Source organism: Mercenaria mercenaria, chromosome 3, assembly GCF_021730395.1.
Source record: "Mercenaria mercenaria strain notata chromosome 3, MADL_Memer_1, whole genome shotgun sequence".
Lineage (NCBI taxonomy): Eukaryota > Metazoa > Mollusca > Bivalvia > Venerida > Veneridae > Mercenaria > Mercenaria mercenaria.
In genome coordinates, this window is record NC_069363.1 from 12347090 (window position 1) to 12371329 (window position 24240).

A 24240-nucleotide genomic window follows, 5' to 3' on the forward strand; every position below is an offset into this window, starting at 1 on the left:
TTGTTTTATGATATTTGGGACTGTAATCAGCTGATCTATTCAGTTATTTTAGTTCAATTTCATATACTTTCAAAGCATTTTTGCAGGCATTTTTTGCTTATATCATGCCCCTCTTTTTGCATCTAATTATAGGGGTAGTTTGATTTTTAAGTTTATTTTTGTTATATTTTGGAAGAAGTGTCCATTGAGAATCAAATATACATAATCTGATACTATACTGAAATTCAACCACAGTATATTAAAATTCAACCATGACATTAGTCAAATATTCTTTTGAAATTATTTGCTTCACCTGTGTACAAAGTGGGAGTTGAATTTCAGTTTTACTCAATATACTTTTGATAATTTCTAATTTCACAACATTTACCTAAAAAATGAATGGATATTATCTGAACTTACAGGTAAAATTTATATGTAATCTTTAACTGAAAGGACTACAATAAATAGAGAATATTAGGTTACTGTCTTATAAATTTAAATTTATAAGACAGTAACCTAATGTTCTATTTATCCTACCTTCTGATCTAAAATCATTCTTTAATTAAAATTCAAAATTTACCACCAACTAGATCTGAGTCTGTCTTGCACAGAAATTAATACGCCCCACCATTACACAAACAGGTCTTTAAAATAAAAATATTATAAAATTAGAGCCGAAAAACAAAGGCTAACCTTGCTCTGCTTTGTGTCTGACTTCTCTGTTCTGCTGAACATTAAAGAATAATTTTAATTTACTGCCAAGTGAAGTTTTGTCCGAAGTTCAGTTGAATGTCGGATTGCCCATCCTCACCAAGCAAATGATTGACGAGACTTATATATGTTGAGCGCAAATAACCAATCTGCGCTATTTACCAAACGCGCAGCGCATATAACAAATTTTTGTACGTTGGTTATATGCGCAATGATTTACCAATCGTTGCGCAGGATAAATTTAACCTGCCCGATTTACCAAATGCGCAGCGCAAATAACAAATGTAACTTTATATATCAGAAATTTGCATTTCGTGTTTGATAAATCATGCAGTTGGTCAATTTATTAATAAATATAGATGTCAAATTCTGAATATCTTGATACTTAAATTAGGTGTCATAAATTTGTTTCTACATCAGTAAATTCACGGCAGTCGGTCACCAGGTTTCAATACCTCCAATCTTATACAAGATGCAATAAAACCCAAACATGCGTGAAGGTGTGATTTCCTCCAGCTTGCACACGTCGTCCCCTGGTATGTTTTGGGTTTTTTTTTTATAATTTTCTACTTCACCCGAGCACACACTTAGCAAAATATCGTTTTTATTATATTGAAATATCTTGAAATTTCCCAATAATATTCTTTCTACCAACGGGAGCATATCTCTCAACATGTCTAAGATAAAAGATGAAATAAAAAAGTCACAGAATTAAAAGAAAATTCTTACAGATCTTATCTATATTATTATTATTATTATTATTATTATTTTATAGTACAAAATCGATTGAATAAAGAGTAGGCCTTTGATTACAGACTAAAACTATAGAGTTTTTTTACAAATCTAAATGGATCTATAATGTTACACCTGTAACTTACATGGGAGGTCGGTCCTGCGCTAATAGCAAAGTTTGAAATTACACTGTATTTCAGATATATTTCATTCATAAAACATACTATTTATGTAACTTTCAAATGAATACTGTAGAAAAATGAATAGAAAAAGAGTGATTTCTGTCATAACGAGGACGAAATATTACATTTTTTATCAGCGCAAGATATGTGTCTGCGCTAATAATAAATCTGGAAATTACTCTGATAACTTGAATATCTTTTATAAATCATATTAACTTTACAGACTAAAACTATAGGGTTTTTTACAAATCAAAATGGATCTATAATGTTACCCCTGTAACTTGCTTGGCAGGTCGGTCCTGCGCTAATAGCAAAGTTTGAAATTACACTGTATTTCAAACATATTTCATTCATAAAACATACTACTTTCAAATGTATCTTGTAGAAAAATGAATAGAAAAAGTGATTTCTGTCATAACAAGAACGAAATATTACATTTTTTATCTGCGCAAAATGTGTGTCTGCGCTAATAATAAATCTGGAAATTACTCTGATAACTTGAATATCTTTTATAAATCATATTAACTTTTACTTTGATTTAAGATTACAGACTAAAACTATAGTTTTTTTTTTACAAATCAAAATGGATCTATAATGTTACACCTGTAACTTGCGTGGCAGGCCGGTCCTGCGCTAATAGCAAAGTTTGAAATTACACTGTATTTCAGACATATTTCATTCATAAAACATACTATTTATGTAACTTTCAAATGAATACTGTAGAAAAATGAATAGAAAAAGAGTGATTTCTGTCATAACGAGAACGAAATATTACATTTTTTATCAGCGCAAGATGTGTGTCTGCGCTAATAATAAATCTGGAAATTACTCTGATAACTTGAATGTTTCTCATAAACTATGTTAACATAAACTCTTGCGCAGATAACAAATGTAATATTTCGTTCTCGTTATGACGAAAACCCCTTTTCTTTCTAATTATTTTCTACTCTGAAAACATTTTTTAAGAACTTACATAAATGGTTTCTTTTAGAATTGAAATATGTTTGAAATATCGACGTCATTTCAGGATTTGCTATTAGCGCAGGACCGACATCCCGCGCAGGATACAGATGTAACAAAATATTCATTTGGCAAAAGCTACAATTTCAGCCTGTAATCCTAAAACAATGATAAAGTTAGCATGGTTTATGAAAGATATCATAGTTATCAGGATTATTTCCAGATTTTTATTAGCGCAGGGCAAACACATCTTGCACAGATAACAAATGTAATATTTCGTTCTCGTTTTGACGGAAATCACACTTCTTTCTATTTTTTTCTACTCCGAAAACTTTTTTATGAAGTTACATAAATAGTATCTTTTAGAATTGAAATATGTTACAAATATCAACGTCAGTTCAGAAATTGCTATTAGCACAGGAACAACATCCCGCGCAGGCTACGGATGAAACATTATATTCAGATTTTCAAAAGCTACATTTTTAGATTTTAATCGAAAAACGAAGTAAAAGTTAAAATGGTTTATAAAAGATATTCAAGTTATTGGAGTAATTTTCAGACTTCTATTAGCGCAGGACACACATCTTGCACACCTACAAAATGTAAAACTTCGTTCACATTTTGAAGAATTTTATTAGTTATTCATTCTATTTATCTCACTATAAAACATTTAACAATTATATAAGTATAAAAGATCTGTAAGTTCGTCTTTTAAATCTGCTTATTTTTGTTTTATCTTTAATCTTGGTCATGTCAAGAGATATGCTCACGTCGGTAAAAAGAATTGCGCTTTTTCAATATGATGAAAAGAAAAGCGATATGGTGAAATGTGGTAAGTGTGTGGCAATTCAGTCTGTTATGTAATTCTCCTTTATGTTCTATATTCGGTATAAAATGACTGCATGTGAAAGAATGAAGTAAAATACTTTAGTTATAAAAAGAATAGAGAGGACGATGTGGCTATCCGAAGGAAATCACACCTTCACGCATGTTTGAGTTTTATTGCATATTGTATCATATTGCAGGTATTGAAACCAGGTGACCGACTCCCATGAATTTAATAATGTTGAAATAAATTTATGACACATTTTTAAAACCAAGATTTGCAATATCAGTCTGTAATTGTTAAACAATGTAAAAGTTAGCATGGTTTATGGCAGATATGCATATTATCAGAGTAATTTCCAGATTTTCTATTAGCGCAGGATCGACATCCCGCACAGGCTACGGCGTTTAAAAGTTAAAAAAAAGTATAAAAATAAATAAAAAAAAAAAACTTGTGTTATTAAATATACTTGGGATATTTTGTATCATTTTAACGTTTTTTAACACCTATGACAAATGACTCTTAATACCGTCGTCAACAGAAATTTATAGGCCATAAACTACCAGGGACGTGAGAAATTACCGCATAAATACGCTCATTTACTTTAAAAAATGTTTTTCTTTTTCTTTACAAATTCACACCTTTACGCGTGCCTGATCACCGTCAGTTTTACAATTTTATGTAGGCCTACAAGTCTAACACTCTAATGATATTCAATTTTATCGGGAGATATCATCCATATGTTAAAAGCGCAGACTCATTTACCAAACGCGCAAGACAGTTGCCATGCGCATATAAGAAATATATAAGGTTGTCCGATTTACAAATCGTTGCGCAGATAACAAATTGGTTATTTGCGCTGCGCGATTTACCAAATGCGCAGATTGGCTATATGCGCGTAACATATACACGCCATATCGCCGCTTGACAAAACGAATAGGCAAACCGTTTCCTCGATGATTTTATTCAATAACACTCCATTACAGATGCAATATATTCCTAGATTGACGAGTAGAAAGCTAAAATTCTGAACAAACGCTATACATGAGTCACTTTCCGTTTCTCCGAGCGTTTCCGTTATAAAAACTTTTTGTAGTAATTGCAAGTACGGTATGCATACACTATACATTTGTGATGGTCTCACATACCTAATAAAAGCGCGTTTATGAAAATAATTGCATAAATATGTCTTTTAGCAGTTATTCTCAAAAACAAGATGGCGTCGTTTAAAAAAAAAATCCAAAAAGTAGTCCGCCAAGCTTTATTTAGTCACTGACCAGATAAAGCAAAATTTATCTGACCCCTTGATTTTTGCCTTTATTTTGCATCCGGAACAACTGATACGGGGACTGGAAACTGGCATTTATCTTATCTGATGCTGTCGTCCAATCGAAGCGTATGCCGTAGGTTATTCTGCTATTACTCAAACACAAACGCCTTACAGTTTAGCTCGTCCTTTCAGTGAAAATCTGGGAAAGCATTTGTTGAATTTTTTGTTGAAAACAAAAGTTCTGCCATGAAATTATTGCCTGCATCTGTTTTTAAATGGAAAATATCTACATTAATGTTACTTTTCGCCCTGTGAAAATGGCTAAATCTAGACTTGTCTTACCCAGAGAGAAAGATGTCGTTTTTTACATGATATTTGCCTTGTTGATTCAGAGTATTTAGAATAAAAAAATTAGGACATATTTTAATGAAAATAGCAAGTCAAAACTGTAAACTGTTGCCTGAAAATATTTGTTTATGATATTGCTCTGTTCTTCACCATTTAAATGCGTGTTAAACCTAGATGATTTTCTGCAGTTTTATCTAAAAGTTCGGAATACTAAATGTAACTTCGTTGTCGGCCTTTTTTTAAAAAAATATTGTTATTTTAATTTAAATACATTGTATTTTTCACACATCAGTTTTAAGATTAAATTTATTAAACTAATTTTTGGAGTTTAAACAACAATTTCGTTTAAAACATTCCCTACGTTCAAGAAGAATGTTTGTTTCTTTATGTAGAAATCTGACATTATAAACAATAATTATAATTATGGCTCTACAAGATTAAGAGAAGTGTCAGCTTTCTGTTATTTTCCATTTTTTTTATTCAAATCCAACAAAAATCGGCCCCTTGATAAAGGTTTGAAGTTACGTGGTAAAATATTTCTTCAGGGAAGTGAGCTCGAGTTAATTCATAATAATTAAGCATATCACCACATGCAGTCGCATGCTGTTTTTGCTTCAGAATCCCTTTAGATCAATCTCCGATCATCTAATTATCGCCACTTAACATGTGACTGGTAAACCCTTTGAACAATAAGTGTTATAGCTCCATGATTAACATTAGGTAATATGCTAATTACGCGCTAATCGATAGTGGCAAAAACAAAATATCGATTGCTAACGACTGGTCGATATTTACAGGTATGGACGACAGCATAGTACAGATAAATGTATTGATTTATACGGAGTTTCTACTCCCCGTATTAGACCTTCCTGTTTTGCATGAAGGTAGGATAAATAACATTAAGGTAGTTCTGCACATTTGAAAAACAGGAAGCAATGGTGAAACTTCATTTATCGGAATAATATAGAATAAAGTCTGGACCTGACAAATCGAAAAATGAAAATGATTTTATGAACTGATTGTAACCCGTGAATACATTTATTGGAACGACAATGTTACTATCTCTCTAAAGATAGAATAAGGTATAAAACAGTCTGACACAATTAATAATTTCAAATTATGTCTTAAAATCAGCTTGAAATGTAAGTATCTCTTAAATATCTCAAAAACAAGTGCATGGACCTATATATTTTACTTCACCATATATCAGAGCATATGTTTATTTACAACTGAGTGAAGTTTCATTAAAATCTACATTGTAGAAAAATTTCTATCTGCAAAAATGTTACCAAAATTGTGGTTTTCTTGTAGACTCCCATTATGAAAACTTTTAGATGAGTCGAGCAAAAAACATAACACACAACACTATCTTTTTATTTGCTAAATTTTCTTAGCATATTTTTAAGATTTGAAAATTCCAAGGTTTCAGCAAATTTTACTCAGCAGCAAAAAATATTATCAACAAGAGGACCATGAAGGTCCTGAATCGCTCACCTGTCCCCACATGACCCAGTTTTAAACCAAGTATGACATTGTTTTTTCTTTTATTTGACATTGTGACCTAGTTTTTGAGCTCATGTGACCCAGTGTTGAACCTGACCTAGATATCATCAAGATAAAAATTCTAACCAATTTTCATGAAGATCCATTGAAAAATATGGCCTCTACAAAGGTCGCAAGTTTTTTTTATTTGACCTACTGACCTAGTTATTGAAAACACGTGACCAAGTTTCGAACTTGACCTACATATCATCAAGGAGAACATTCTGACTTACTTTCATGAAGATCCATTGAAAAGTATGGCCTCTAGAGAGGTAACAAGGTTTTTCTATTTTTAGACCGACTGACCTAGTTTTTGACCGCAGTTGACCCAGTTTCAAACTTGACCTAGATATCATCAAGCTGAACATTCAGACCAACTCCCATACAGATCCCATGAAAAATATGGCCTCTAGAGAGGTCACAAGGTTTTTTCATTTGACCTACTGACCTAGTTATTGATGGCACGTGACCCAGTTTCGAACTTGACCTAGATATCATCAAGATGAACATTCTGACCAATTTTCATGAAGACTCATTCACCAGTATGGCCTCTAGAGAGGTAACAAGGTTTTTCTATTTTTAGACATACTGACCTAGTTTTTGACTGCAGTTGACACAGTTTAGAACTTGACCTAGACATCATCAAGATGAACATTCAGACCAACTTTCATACAGATCCCATGAAAAATATGGCCTCTAGAGAGGTCACAAGGCTTTTTATTTGACCTACTGACCTAGTTATTGATGGCATGTGACCCAGTTTCGAACTTGACCTAGATATCATCAAGATGAACATTCTGACCAATTTTCATGAAGACTCATTCACGAGTATGGCCTCTAGAGAGGTCACAAGGTTTTTCTATTTTTAGACCTACTGACATAGTTTTTGACCGCAGTTGACCCAGTTTCGAACCTGACCTAGATATCATCAAGATGAACATTCAGACCAATTTTCATACAGATCCCATGAAAAATATGGCCTCTAGAGAGGTCACAAGGTTTTTTTATTATTTGACCTACTGACCTAGTTTTTGAAGGCACGTGACCCAATTTCGAACTTGACCTAGATATCATCAAGGTGAACATTCTGACCAACTTTCATGAAGGTCCATTGAAAAGTATGGCCTCTAGAGAGGTAACAAGGTTTTTCTATTTTTAGCCCGACTGACCTAGTTTTTGACCGCAGTTGACCCAGTTTCAAACTTGACCTAGATATCATCAAGCTGAACATTCAGACCAACTCCCATACAGATCCCATGAAAAATATGGCCTTTAGAGAGGTCACAAGGTTTTTTTATTTGACCTACTGACCTAGTTATTGATGGCATGTGACCCAGTTTCGAACTTGACCTAGATATCATCAAGATGAACATTCTGACCAATTTTCATGAAGACTCATTCACAAGTATGGCCTCTAGAGAGGTCACAAGGTTTTTTAGCTCACCTGTCACAAAGTGACAAGGTGAGCTTTTGTGATCGCGCAGTGTCCGGCGTCCGTCCGTCAGTCCGTGCGTGCGTGCGTGTGTGCGTCCGTAAACTTTTGCTTGTGACCTCTCTAGAGGTCACATTTTTCGTGGGATCTTTATGAAATTTGGTCAGAATGTTCACCTTGATGATATCTAGGTCAAGTTCGAAACTGGGTCACGTGCCTTCAAAAACTGGTCATAGTCTAAAATAGAAACCTTGTGACCCTAGAGGCTAATTCAATGGTCTTCATGAAATGGTCAAATGTCACCTTGATGATATCTAGGTCAATCGACTGGTCAGTGCCTCAAAAACTAGGTCATAGGTCTAAAAATAGAAAACCTATGTGACCTCTTAGAGGCTTTTCACAGATCTTCATGAAAGTTGGTCAGAACGTTCTCCTTGATGATATCTAGGTCAAGTTCGAAACTGGGGTCACATGCCATCAAAAACTAGGTCAGTAGGTCAAATAATAGAAAAACCTTGTGACCTCTCTAAAGGCCATATTTTTCATGGGATCTGTATGAAAGTTGGTCTGAATGTTCACCTTGATGATATCTAGGTCAAATTCGAAACTGGGTCACGTGCCTTCAAAAACTAGGTCAGTAGGTCTAAAAATAGAAAAACCTTGTGACCTTTCTAGAGGCCATATATCTCACAAGATCTTGATGAAAATTGGTCAGAACCTTCACCTTGATGATATCTAGGTCAAGTTCGAAACTGGGTCACGTGCCGTCAAAAACAAAGTCAATAGGTCAAATAATAGAAAAACCTTGTGACCTCTCTAAAGGCCAAATTTTTCATGGGATCTGTATGAAAGTTGGTCTGAATGTTCATCTTCATGATATCTAGGTCAAGTTCGAAACTGGGTTAACTGCAGTCAAAAACTAGGTCAGTAGGTCTAAAAATAGAAAAACCTTGTGATCTCTCTAGAGGCCATATATTTCATGAAATCTTCATGAAAATTGGTCAGAATGTTCACCTTGATGATATCAAAGTCAAGTTCGAAAGTGGGTCACATGCCATCAAAAAGTAGGTCAGTAGGTCAAATAATAGAAAAACCTTGTGACCTCTCTAGAGGCCATATTTTCCATGGGATCTGTATGAAAGTTGGTCTGAATGTTCATCTTGATGACACCTAGGTCAAGTTTGAAAGTGGGTCACGTGCCATCAAAAGCTAGGTCAGTAGGTCAAATAATAGAAAAACCTTGTGAGCTCTCTAAAGGCCATATTTTTCAACGGATCTTCATGAAAGTTGGTCTGAATGTTCATCTTGATGATATCTAGGTCAAGTTCGAAACAGGGTCATGTGCGGTCAAAAACTAGGTCTAAAAATAGAAAAACCTTGTGACCTCTCTAGAGGCCATACTTGTGAATAGATCTCTATAAAAATTGGTCAGAATGTTCATCTTGATGGTATCTAGGTCAAGTTCGAAAGTGGGTCACGTGCCGTCAAGAAATAGGTCAGTAGGTCAAATAATGAAAAAACGTTGTGACCTCTATAGAGGCCATTTTTTTTTCATCGGATCTGTATGAAAGTTAGTTTGAATGTTTATCTTGATGATATCTAGGTCAAGTTTGAAACTGGGTCAACTGTGATCAAAAACTAGGTCAGTAGGTCTTGAAATAGAAAAACCTTGTGACCTCTCTAGAGGCCATACCCTTGAATGGATCTTCATGAAAATTGGTCAGAATGTTCACCTTGATGATATCTAGGTAAAGTTTGAAACTGGGTCACGTGCCTTAAAAAACTAGGTCAATAGGTCAAATAATAGAATACCTTGTGATCTCTCTAGAGACCATATTTTTCAATGGATCTTCATGAAAATTGGTCAGAATTTTTATCTTGATAATATCTAGGTCAAGTTCAAAACTGGGTCACATGAGCTCAAAAACTAGGTCACTATGTCAAATAATAGAAAAAACGATGTCATACTCAAAACTGGATCATGTGGGAAGAGGTGAGCGATTCAGGACCATCATGGTCCTCTTGTCTATTTTTAGACATACTGACCTAGTTTTTGACTGCAGTTGACACAGTTTCGAACTTGACCTAGACATCATCAAGATGAACATTCAGACCAACTTTCATACAGATCCCATGAAAAATATGGCCTCTAGAGAGGTCACAAGGTTTTTTTATTATCTGACCTACTGACCTAGGTTTTGAAGGCACGTGACCCAGTTTCGAACTTGACCTAGATATCATCAAGATGAACATTCTGACCAATTTTCATGAAGACTCATTCAGGAGTATGGCCTCTAGAGAGGTCACAAGGTTTTTGTATTTTTAGACCTACTGACCTAGTTTTTCACCACAGTTGACCCAGTTTCGAACTTGACCTAGATATCATCAAGATGAACATTCAGACCAACTTTCATACAGATCCCATGAAAAATATGGCCTCTAGAGAGGTCACAAGGTTTTTTTATTATTTGACCTACTGACCTAGTTTTTGAAGGCACGTGACCCAGTTTCGAACTTGACCTAGATATCATCAAGGTGAACATTCTGACCAACTTTCATGAAGATCCATTGAAAAGTATGGCCTCTAGAGAGGTAACAAGGTTTTTCTATTTTTAGACAGACTGACCTAGTTTTTAACCCCAGTTGACCCAGTTTCAAACTTGACCTAGATATCATCAAGATGAATATTCAGACCAACTTTCATACAGATCCCATGAAAAATATGGCCTCTAGAGAGGTCACAAGGTTTTTTTATTTGACCTACTGACTTAGTTATTGACAACACGTGACCAAGTTTCAAACTTGACCTACATATCATCAAGGAGAACATTCTGACTTACTTCCATGAAGGTCCATTGAAAAGTATGGCCTCTAGAGAGGTAACAAGGTTTTTCTATTTTTAGACATACTGACCTAGATATCATCAAGGAGAACATTCTGACTTACTTTCATGAAGATCCATTGAAAAGTATGGCCTCTAGAGAGGTAACAAGGTTTTTCTATTTTTAGACCGACTGACCTAGTTTTTGACCGCAGTTGACCCAGTTTCAAACTTGACCTAGATATCATCAAGCTGAACATTCAGACCAACTCCCATACAGATCCCATGAAAAATATGGCCTCTAGAGAGGTCACAAGGTTTTTTCATTTGACCTACTGACCTAGTTATTGATGGCACGTGACCCAGTTTCGAACTTGACCTAGATATCATCAAGATGAACATTCTGACCAATTTTCATGAAGACTCATTCACCAGTATGGCCTCTAGAGAGGTCACAAGGTTTTTCTATTTTTAGACATACTGACCTAGTTTTTGACTGCAGTTGACACAGTTTCGAACTTGACCTAGACATCATCAAGATGAACATTCAGACCAACTTTCATACAGATCCATGAAAAATATGGCCTCTAGAGAGGTCACAAGGCTTTTTATTTGACCTACTGACCTAGTTATTGATGGCACGTGACCCAGTTTCGAACTTGACCTAGATATCATCAAGGTGAACATTCTGACCAACTTTCATGAAGATCCATTGAAAAGTATGGCCTCTAGAGAGGTAACAAGGTTTTTCTATTTTTAGACAGAATGACCTAGTTTTTGACCCCAGTTGACCCAGTATCAAACTTGACCTAGATATCATCAAGATGAACATTCTGACCAATTTTCATGAAGACTTTTTCACAAGTATGGCCTCTAGAGAGGTCACAAGGTTTTTCTATTTTTAGACATACTGACCTAGCTTTTTGATGGCGTGACACAGTTTCGAACTTGACCTAGACATCATCAAGTGAACATTCTGACCAACTTTCATAAGATCCATGAAAAATATGGCCTCTAGAGAGGTACAAGGCTTTTTTATTTGACCTACTGACCTAGTTATTGAGGCCGTTGACCCAGTTTCGAACTTGACCTAGATATCATCAAGATGAACATTCGACCAATTTTCATAAAGACTCATTCATAGTATGGCTCTAGAGAGGTCACAGGTTTTTTTATTAAGACCTACTGACTAGTTTTGACCGCAGTGACCAATTTCGAATTGACCTAGATATCATCAAGATGAACATTCTGACTACTTCCATAAGATCCATGAAAAATATGGCCTCTAGAGAGGTCACAAGGTTTTTTTATTATTTGACATACTGACCTAGTTTTTGAACGGCAGTGACCAGTTTCGAACTTGACCTAATATCATCAAGGATGAACATTCTGACATTACTTTCATGAAGATCCATTGAAAAGTATGGACCTCTAGAGAGGTAACAAGGTTTTTCTATTTTTAGACCGACTGACCTAGTTTTTGACCGCAGTTGACCCAGTTTCAAACTTGACCTAGATATCATCAAGTGAACATTCAGACCAAACTCCATACAGATCCCATGAAAAATATGGCCTCTAGAGAGGTCACAAGGCTTTTTTATTTGACCTACTGACCTAGTTATTGATGGCACGTGACCCAGTTTCGAACTTGACCTAGATATCATCAAGATGAACATTCTGACCAATTTTCATGAAGACTCATTCACAAGTATGGCCTCTAGAGAGGTCACAAGGTTTTTCTATTTTTAGACATACTGACCTAGTTTTTGACTGCAGTTGACACAGTTTCGAACTTGACCTAGACATCATCAAGATGAACATTCAGACCAACTTTCATACAGATCCCATGAAAAATATGGCCTCTAGAGAGGTCACAAGGCTTTTTATTTGACCTACTGACCTAGTTATTGATGGCACGTGACCCAGTTTCGAACTTGACCTAGATATCATCAAGATGAACATTCTGACCAATTTTCATGAAGACTCATTCACGAGTATGGCCTCTAGAGAGGTCACAAGGTTTTTCTATTTTTAGACCTACTGACCTAGTTTTTCACCGCAGTTGACCCAGTTTCGAACTCGACTTAGATATCATCAAGATGAACATTCAGACCAACTTTCATACAGATCCCATGAAAAATATGGCCTCTAGAGAGGTCACAAGGTTTTTTTATTATTTGACCTACTGACCTAGTTTTTGAAGGCACGTGACCCAATTTCGAACATGACCTAGATATCATCAAGGTGAACATTCTGACCAACTTTCATGAAGATCCATTGAAAAGTATGGCCTCTAGAGAGGTAACAAGGTTTTTCTATTTTTAGACAGACTGACCTAGTTTTTGACCCCAGTTGACCCAGTTTCAAACTTGACCTAGATATCATCAAGATGAACATTCAGACCAACTTTCATACAGATCCCATGAAAAATATGGCCTCTAGAGAGGTCACAAGGTTTTTTTATTTGACCTACTGACTTAGTTATTGACAACAGTGACCAAGTTTCAAACTTGACCTACATATCATCAAGGAGAACATTCTGACTTACTTCCATGAAGGTCCATTGAAAAGTATGGCGTCTAGAGAGGTAACAAGGTTTTTCTATTTTTAGACATACTGACCTAGTTTTTGACCGCAGTTGACTCAGTTTCAAACTTGACCTAGATATCATCAAGATGAACATTCAAACGAACTTCCAACTTCCGGACGACAGACGCTGCGCGATCACGAAAGCTCACCTTGTTACTATGTAACAGGTGAGCTAAAAATGTGCAAAACTACCTTAAACAGTAAATCACAAAGATGAAATACAATAGAGTACCTGATAATTTTGGGCCGCACTCAATTGTTTGTTTCCTTCTTCTACATGGATTGTAGCATGTTCTACATTTGCCTCTATACTGTCTGTTTACAAAGATAAATAAAATCTATTTACTTTGTGAAAGGGTAAAACCTCACTAGATAATCTGTACAACAACTTTCCTGTTACATTGTATACTTGAGGAGGAGAATCCAAGCTGCCATGAAAGCATCATTTCAGACCAATGTGAGCAAACAGTTTTTCACATTTAAGCAACATTTAATAAAATTTTTCGTATATTCTATTACAGATTTATTTAAAGAACAAAAGGCCCAATAACACAGGGTCAGATCCCTACTAAAATGTGTCTTTATTTCTTTAATGAAATTTTGTAAAAGGGAGACTATTTCATTTTAACAATCTGAACAAAAAGGCAAGCTTTGGAAGTGTGTAGCTTCCAAATTCATATATTTCCAATTTATCTCGGCTGTACAACAAATTAGGCAAAGGGAGGTAATAATTTTACAAACTTGCATTTCTACAGAATTTCATCTGAATGTAGAATTGTTCATGCAATTCTTTGTCAAATGTAATAAATAGTTCTTATATTTATATCATTCCTTGGCAAAGTATGTTTATTAAATCTACACTTATGCTATAAATAAAGACTATGTCAGCTGGGCAATCAGGGTAGGAATATCAAATCTTAAAAATCCATCAAGTGAAAATCTACCATTTATTACACACAAAGTGAATGCAAGTAAGTGTAAATGATCACCTGCTAGTTTGATCAAATCCACTACTTGACCACAATCTGATTAACCACCTTTAACAATACACCATTACTTACCTAAAACCTCTCCTTGTTCATGAACCAGCATGCCCAAGTCCTTAAAGATCTGATTTACATCCATAATGTCACTCTAGAAATCAAACAAAATATGTGAACATACAATAAAAATAAACTACACATCACACTTTTTCATTCATGAACAGAATTTGTGCTTTATAATTTTATGAAAGACAATTTCATTGCGAGTGGTTGACTATAGTTTCAACATTATTTCCAGTAGTGACAATGGAAGTCAGCTAGATTTATGTTCAATGCTATTAATTGAAGCGATATGTAAATGGTAATTTAACTCTAGTTACTGGATTTTTCCCCCAATCCTGCTTAATTAAAGTGGCATTATGTGCATCTTACTGCACACAGTGTGTTTTTGGGGACTGTTTTATAAAAGCTGTGCATTTAAATGTGTTAAATTAACGATAATGCTGATAATTCAAGTATTTGAAGTTGATGCTTTAGAAATTAAGCAATCGGACTAATAAAATAACAGTTCTTTTCTTCAATCTCCTACGCAGTGATATCCTTTACCTATAGGCTGAGATTTCTGAAGTGCAAGGGAAGCAACTCCAGCGTGCAGTTTGACTTTTCTTAAAAAGACTGCCCCAGTCAAAATAAGAAAAGTCATATTTGGAAAGTTATTTCCTACTGGTAACAGGAAAAGTTTGGTATATTGGGTTAAAAGCTATTATTTCCTCCACCCTTTTCACACACACATCTATTTCAGCTAGAATTTTACTAGAACTAGAAATGTGTCGCAGACACGGATGCCCCCGCAACATGAGAAAGGTCACAGGCATGGTATTGCTCACAAACTAAAAGAAGGACCCTTGGCCCTATTTATTTACGAAAAAAAAATATTGTAAGAAAACCAGAAAATTTAGTAATCTGTATATGTAGTGAAAAAGTTCAACCAAGGACTGTGACCTTTACCTTTGAGCTAGTGAAATGGTTTTGCGCATGATACATCGTCTATCCATGCTTATCATTTGTGTAAAATTATTCTGAAATCGGACCATGCATGTCAAAGTTATGGCCCGGACACGAAAACCACTTATGTAGTGAAAATTGGCTAAGTTCAATCAAGGACTGTGACCTTGACCTTTGAGCTAGTGAAATGGTTGTTGCGCATGACACATCGTCTATCCATGCTTATCATTTGTGTCAAATTATTCTGATATCGCACCATGCATGTCAAAGTTATGGCCCAGACACGAACACCACCCTTTCCCGAACACACACACAAACACGGACAGGGGTAACACTATATGCATTTTATGGCGGGGGCATAAAAATGTGCATAATTTCACTTTAAGTGTGGAAACCACCACAGATAAAGCTAAGATGAACAGTTTTATATGCAGTAGAGATGCACAAATCATCTTCAGCATAAGAAAATTTGTGAAAGATGTATCTATGATCTGGATTACTTATTTGATGTTTCCTGCATCAAGAAAGGCGGAATGAAGAAATTCTTAGTTTATATATGGGTTTTACCACCTTTTTTTTTTACAGTATTCCCTTTAACCCGACCTGTGTTCAGAATTCTATACCAGTCCTCATATCATTCAATAAGAGTGGCAGACTGTCACAAAATTGGCCCGTCATCGAACTTGGCCTAATTCAAGGGCCATAATCTAAGAGTGCTTGGGGCAATTTGGCTGTTTATCGAATTTGGCCAAGATATTATGCCCACAAACATTGTCAGCAAGTTTGGTGAAGATCGGATGAAAACTGTTCAACTTAGAGAGCGGACAAGGCTAAATCTGCAAATTTCAAGTAATTCAAGGCCCATAATCCAAGAGTGCCTGGGGCGATTTGACTGGTTATCGAACTTGGCTGAGATATTATCCCACAAACATTATCTGCAAGTTTGTGGATGATCAGATGAAAACTGTTGACCTAGAGAGCGGACAAGGCTAAATTCGCAGTTTTTCGAGTAATTCAAGGGCCATAATCCACAAGTGCCTGGGGCGATTTGGCTGGTTAACGATCTTGGCCAAGATATTATGCCCAAAAACATTATCTGCAAGTTTGTGGATGATCAGATGAAAACTGTTGAAGAGAGTAGACAAGGCTAAATTCGCAGTTTTTCGAGTAATTCAAGGGCCATAATCCAGGAGTGCATGAGGCGATTTGGCTGGTTAACGAACTTGGCCAAGATATAATGCCCACAAACATTGTCACCAAGTTTGGTGAAGATCAGATGAAAACTGTTCGACTTAGAGAGCGGACATGCTTTTGGACGCCGACCGCCCGCCCCCTCGCCAAGGGTGTTCAGAGACGGGCGTATAAAAATGACTTGATAACTACCCTACATGAAACCTAGGTGGAGTGCAAACCATTTGTTGTCTTCTGTCATATCACTAAGAAGAACAATTCACTTTGCCATGGGCCCAAATTGGTGATCTCTCAATTCATTACCTTGTGATCTACCTACTGAGCTCACTATGCAAATGAATGGCAGGCTTAAAGATCTCTTAATGGAACACAAAGATATTCAGCATAGACTTTGAGCATACCTCCAGCTGCTTTATGGCAGATTCTCTTTCTTGGATCATTTCAAGATCTACATCATTCTCCATCTGTAGAACCTGTGCTGTTTGTGAATACCTGAAACATGAACATGGTCTCATGTTTTGCTTTTCAGTGTTAACAGTCTATTACATTCTGATAAACTCACTGTTTCCAGTGATCCTTCTTATTCTTAACCTTTACCCTGCTAAGTTCCTGAAATGGACTGGTCTATCATTCAATTTGGGCAGTACCATTTATTATTAGAAGGGGTGTTCACTGAAAATTTACTGACTGATTAGTGAACAGTGCAGACCATGATCAGGCTGATCTTGGTCTGGACTGGTAGCAAAGGCAGAATCACTTGCCACCAGCAGGTTAAAGGTTAATTTCATGGATACAATTCTGCATGTTTGGACAAAACCCTTTAGAATTATCCAGAGAAAGATCTGGACAAAGCAACAACTGCTGTGAAATCATTTAATTTTATGGGTACATTTTGTAGTTTTGGCAAAAACTGCTATATCATGGGGATATGAATGTCAGAATTTTAACAAAAAATGAATGTGACTTTTGCTTGTTTGTTGGGTTAAAATTCTGTGGATTGTTTAAACCATGAAAATAATTCCCCTACCAGTATTAATGATCTTAAAGTATATACTACCCTTATGAACAGGTGATAACATTCTATTACTTCAAATTTCATAAACAAATTTTTCAAATGCTGATTTTGCTATGACAAATGGTAACAATACAGTCTTTTAACTCAAATGCCTAGAGTTTTGACACACTGTCCTACTGTTAAAAGTTCATTCAACAAAGAAATATTAAAAACTTCTTTCAACAACAAATACTTTCCAAAAAGAGAATTATGTATATACTAAACAATCATAAATGCTAAAATATAATTCAAGACAACATCGTTTTCTTACCCCGGTCGAGAAAACTGGTCATCTTGAGGTTCATCACCAAAACCAGACTGAAAAGAAATAAAACTTTATTCAATCATCAAGTCTGCAAACTTCCTACAGTAAATTCAATATAAATTGAAAAATCAATTACTTTCTTTAGTATGAAATTTTGGAGTTTTGACCAAAACAGCTACTTGGTGGGGACATAATTCGAGAAATTTACCAACCTTTGAATATAAAACAAATAGCAATTTTACTGCTTTACAGGATTAAATTTCATGGATTGACAAAACCACAAAATCTCAAAAACAAAAATGAATGATTTCAAACTACTTGTTGACATTGTTCTTTATACTTTAAATACTTCAAAATACATTATGAACCTTTATTACAAATCACTAGTTTTAATGTAATGAAAAATTAATAGGTAATACTCTAAAATTCAATTTTTAATGGAAATTTCTGTTTTATCATATGATTGCCCAAAATTTAACGAAGTCAAAAATAAACCCAAACCAAGCAACCATTTAATAGAACCTCAACAATGAGGGAATTCCAGGTTATAAATCTCCAGTAGCTATCACATGCATTTCATCTATAAAACTTCAAACTAATCAGGTGAACATTGACAAAGAAATAGAGAATAGCCTTGTATCATGGAAAGTCAAAGAATGAATATTTTTGGCATCTAAAGTCACTGAAGACTTTAATTCAATTCCAGCTACTTGGTTTTCTTTGAAGACATTAATATTTTTGAACAGTATACTAAACTCTTCTTTACTACAGGCACACTTCTAAAACACAGAAAGAACTGTCACAGTTCAACACCCCACTCCTAAGGCTGTTTTGCACACAACATATCTGAATACATGGAACTAGTGTACAACACAGATTTGTACTGAAGAACATTAACTTTAAGTTTTAATCAATGGCTGGCTGAATTATGGACTGGAAAGTGTCACCTTCACCACTGATCTTTCAAAATGTAAGGTAAGACCAGACATATTACTATCTCTTCACGAGTTATGTACCAGACAGAAAATGTGAGTACTGACAGATGGACTTAAGGGGGAAGATAAAGTCTAATTTTTGTCACCATTTTTCAATTTTGTAAAGATGAGGAAAAGAAATAAATACAAAAATTAAGTCTTCTATCTTTTGTAGATTTAAGCGTGCGTAATTTTACAAATGAAAACAAGAGGACCATGATGGTCCTGAATCGCTCACCTATCCCCACATGACCCAGTGTTGAACTGAGTATGACGTCGTTATTTCTATTATTTGACACTGTGACCTAGTTTTTGAGCACATGTGACCTAGATATCATCAAGATAAAAAATTCTGACCAATTTTCATGAAGATCCATTGAAAAATATGACCTCTAGAGAGGTCACAAGGTTTTTCTATTTTTAGACCTAATGACCTAGTTTTTGAAGGCACGTGACCCACTCTTGAACTTGACCTAGATATCATCAAGATGAACATTCTCACCAATTTTCATGAAGATCCATTGAAAAATATGGCCTCTACAGAGGTCACAAGGTTTTTCTATTTTTCGACCTACTGACCTAGTTTTTGACCGCACATGACCCAGTTACTAACTTGACCTAGGTATCATCAAGCTGAACATTCTCACCAATTTTCATGAAGATCTCTTGAAAAATATGGCCTCTAGAGAGGTCACAAGGTTTTTCTATTTTTAGACCTAATGACCTAGTTTTTGAAGGCACGTGACCCACTTTTGAACTTGACCTAGATATCATCAAGGTGAACATTCAGATCAATTTTCATGAAGATCTCATGTAAAATATGGCCTCTAGAGAGGTCACAAGGTTTTTCTATTTTCAACCTACTGACCTAGTTTTTGACCGCACATGACCCAGTTACGAACTTGACCTAGGTATCATCAAGCTGACCATTCTCACCAATTTTCATGAAGATCCATTGAGAAATATGGCCTCTAGAGACGTCACAAGGTTTTTCTATTTTTAGACCTACTGACCTAGTTTTTGACCGCACGTGACCCAGTTTCAAACTTGACCTAGATATCATCAAGATGAACATTCTGACCAATTTTCATGAAGATCTCTTGAAAAATATGGCCTCTAGAGAGGTCACAAGGTTTTTCTATTTTTAGATCTACTGACCTAGTTATTGACCGCACGTGACCCAGTTTCGAACTTGACCTAGATATCATCAAGGTGAACATTCTGACTAATTTTCATAAAGATCCCATGAAAAATATGGCCTCTAGAGAGGTCACAAAGTTTTTCTATTTTCAGACCTAATGACCTTGTTTTTGACTGCACGTGACCCAGTTTCAAACTTGACCTATATATCATCAAGGTGAACATTCTGACTAATTTTCATGAAGATCTCTTGAGAAATATGGCCTCTAGAGAGGTCACAAGGTTTTTCTATTTTTAGACCTACTGACCTAGTTTTTGACCCACGTGACCCAGTTTCAAACTTGACCTAGATATCATCAAGATGAACATTCTGACCAATTTTCATGAAGATCCATTGAGAAATATGGCCTCTAGAGAGGTCACAAGGTTTTTCTATTTTTAGACCTACTGACCTAGTTTTTGACCCCACGTGACCCAGTTTCGAACTTGACCTAGATATCATCAAGATGAACATTCAGACCAACTTTCATAAAGATCCCATGAAAAATGTGACCTCTAGAGTGGTCACAAGCAAAAGTTTATGCACGCACACACGCACGCACGTACGCACGGACGCCACGCGATCACAAAAGCTCACCTTGTCACTCTGTGACAGGTGAGCTAACAAAAATAAGGAACAAAGCAAATGCAACTGATGTATACGATAGAATATACGACCTGCCAGAAACATAGGTTTTTCCGTCTTTCGTGCTGATTTTTTGTTGGGTTTAATGTTACACAGACACAAATGTAGGTAATATGACCACATGATGGAGAAAGACCCAAGGTGCCCCTCTAAGCATTATATTCTGGCACAGTCAGGCACCTGGGTAGAACCACCAACCTTGCATAAGCCAGCTGGATGGTTTCCTTAAAGTTCTACATTCCTATGCAAGGGTTTGATCTCACAGCAGTGAGGGGCAGCTGAAGAAATTCAAAACTAAGGGCAGAAAGAAATGAAACTAGAAACAGGTGTTGTTAGAAAAACTTTATATCACTTGTCAGTATAACAAAGTAATGTAATGCGAGTAATACAAACACAAGTTAAGAGGTGAATAAGCTACTCCAGTACAACTTCCAGGGGATCTGAGAGCAGGAACAAGAAAGGCAACCACTACTTACCGAAAAATCTATTAAAGGACCCTGCCGCTGTTTCTGCATAAATTGGATTGTTCTTGTGTAAACTTAGGTGAAAGATGAATACAAGCAACATGGCTTTGTATTTTTTTTTACTTATGATAACAACATAACTTCAAATATAATGAAATTTTAACACATCTAAAACATGTGAGACATTTACTGTAAATAACCATCACTTTAAAAGAAAGAGAAATAAAACATACAAGATCCTATCTCCCTATCTGTCATATATTAGCTACAGAACAATACATTCCAAGCAGCACAGAAAATGCTATTAGTTTATGACAATGAAACATAACAAAGTTTGCTACATTACTTACATAGTTGGAGCTTGAAGCAGCTCGTGCTCGAGAAATGCTCGCTCGTTCTTTCTCCGCTGCTGTTCTTTGAACAGTCTGGAAATTCTTCAAAACGTCACTAAACTGCTCTGTTAGACGTTCTTTCTGCATCTTAAACTGTCGCTAAAATATGGACATAAAATATCACAGCTATACAACATGATAGCAAGAATGTTTTAATATACTCATAATTAAAGGCACAGTAACAAGTGCTTCCCAGGAGTGTTTGCTGAAAATTTAAATGCTTGCTTTTTTCTCTTCATATTTTAAAAAATTACAAGAAGTTTTCATGAAGAGAAAGTGTCTAGAAATGACCTAACCACCTCCTTTTTACTTTTTATTCACAGTTCTAATAAATGACAGAAAAAATTCAAAATTTTGCTGATATTCCATCTAAATCTTGAGGTGTACCCCTTTAAATCTTGAGAAGTAAGTCTGTCATTGTTATTCTTACAAACCTAGATATTTTATTCATGGCTTTTTTTTCATTATGCGCAAAGCATATCCTTAAAATTTAAGATAATACATAAATTTTGTACCGCTTGCTGTGTGTTTAGTGGTGCTGGAAGATGGGCCAGGGTCTGCATGTCTTTGTTAGTATCTTTGGCTATTGTGTTTGTGGAATGTACAACCTGGTGACTGAAATCAGAACAAAAATGTGTAATTACTGATAATTCTTAAGCCGGAAATTAAAACATAAAATTTTGCAAGACTATAACATTTTTTTCATTTATATGTTAAGTCTATAGAATCTTTCTGAAAGTTTTAGCACACTTATCCCTTTATCATCAATATATAGTAAAACTTTGTTCCCTTGAACTAGATGGGACCAGAAAAATTCATTCCAGCTATCAGCAGTTTGAACCATCAAGAAACATTCATTATATAGGGATTTTGCCAGGACCTGACAATAAGTTTGAACGAAGGGTGGTTTCTGAATCATCAAAGTTTGAGTGGACAAGGTTAAACTTTATGCAGAATTTTATTGTTATCTTTAAACTAATGTATAAGTTAGTGGCGGGGCCTCCGTGGCCGAGTGGTTAAGGTCGCTGACTTCAAATCACTTGCGCCTCATCGATGTGGGTTCGAGCCTCACTCAGGGCGTTGAATTCTTCATGTGAGGAAGCCATCCAGCTGGCTTACGGAAGGTCGGTGGTTCTACCCAGGTGCCCGCTTGTGATGAAATAATGCACGGAGGGGCAACTGGGGTCTTCCTCCACCATTAAAGCTGGAAAGTCGCCATATGACCTAACATGTGTCGGTGCGACGTTAACTCCAACAAATATTAAGTTGGCGGATCTGTAATGACAACAATTTCTGTTTGATTTATGCAGTCTACGTATCATATGAGATGTCAGCATATATGCTTTTTACAGAAAGTAGTCAGAATTATATATAGCATGAAATTATGGAGTAAGAATGCTAACAATTTAAATAAAGACAATTTCTTTAATTATGTCTCCCACACCACTGTGGTGGGAGACATACTGATGTACTCCTGTCTGTGTGTGTGTGTTTGTGTGTCTGTCTGTCACAAATCTTGTCTGCACTCTTAAGTCGAATATTTCTCATCCAATCTTCATCAAACTTGAAAAGAACGTGTTTGCCAATAAGTCCTCAGCCATGTTCGATAACTAGCCAAATTGGCCAAGGCACTTCAGAATTATGGCCCTTGAATTACCGAAAATACTTATGCCAGTGATACAGGTGTTGGTGCATGGTTGACTCAGATACATAATGGAGAAGAAATGCCAATCTAGATGATTAGGCAGTTGTGGAGACATGCACTTTTCTCAAAAGAAGCCCTAGTTTATTCTGGGCTTAATGCCATTTTTCAGTGTTTTAGTTATGTAACAGCAAAATGCTAAGATAACTTGTGTTCCTGGATTTTGTAACTGTACTGACTTGTTCTCCAGAACCAAACTGACAATCCATTGACCTAGAGCAAAGTGAGTCAAGTGACAGAACTGAAAAATTACTTGAGATGAAATGATTCGAGTTTACTCAGTGATACTCACACTCTATCTCTGACTTCCTCCGAGTCCTGAGGAGTTCCAATCTGCTGAACCAGCTTCTCCAACTGTTTCACTGAAATGGAAAAATATATTTACTGTGAAATAATCAATATTTGTGGGAAACCCAGTTTTCATAGATTACATAACTGCACCAATGCGTAACATTCTTACAAACAAATGAATAAACCGTTTTAAAAATAAAAGTTTTGTCCCATGAAATCATATGAACTGAATTAATGATTAATCTGTATTTTCTCATAAACATGATGAAAAACATAAATATCAAACCAAAAATCTTTAAAACTCTGCCTTAGACACATATAAAACACCATTTCTGTCTTTGAGTTTAAGTTTTGAAATGTTTGTCCATTCAGATAACTGGATTTTTGAACTTCATTTGTCTAACACATAACTATAACACAAGGAACATAACCGCATATAGACATCCAAGACCAAAAGTTATAAATGTATCTCAGATAACTAACATTCTTGTGGTTTTCAATTGTATACTGTACAGTATTTACTGCTGTACCCTAACACTACCATATTTTATACAATTCACAATGGAATAGTGAAAACCAGTCCAGTACCATTTTGAGAAATTTTCTGTATATTGTTGCCCACAGACTGTGCCAGCTTTGTACTGTCATCTCCTCCTAGAACAAAAACAAAAAGGCATTCCATTAGCTAATAAATAATGAAGA

General features: G+C 35.6%; 1 protein-coding gene across 2 annotated transcripts in view; it reads right to left on the minus strand.

Moving 5' to 3' along the window:
• LOC123525916 (syntaxin-12-like) overlaps positions 1-24240 on the minus strand; it is a 34999-nt gene that overhangs the window by 5710 nt on the left and 5049 nt on the right. The window contains exons 3-11 of one of the 2 annotated variants that reach the window (XM_053537883.1): positions 24127-24192; positions 23540-23609; positions 22061-22160; positions 21504-21644; positions 21166-21198; positions 17897-17943; positions 16973-17063; positions 14454-14526; positions 13625-13707 (exon numbers count right to left, since the gene is read on the minus strand). In XM_053537883.1, the coding sequence (XP_053393858.1) occupies positions 13625-13707; positions 14454-14526; positions 16973-17063; positions 17897-17943; positions 21166-21198; positions 21504-21644; positions 22061-22160; positions 23540-23609; positions 24127-24192 (704 nt within the window). The remainder of the gene's footprint in view (positions 1-13624; positions 13708-14453; positions 14527-16972; positions 17064-17896; positions 17944-21165; positions 21199-21503; positions 21645-22060; positions 22161-23539; positions 23610-24126; positions 24193-24240) is intronic. The other variant, XM_053537884.1, reaches the window with a different exon arrangement.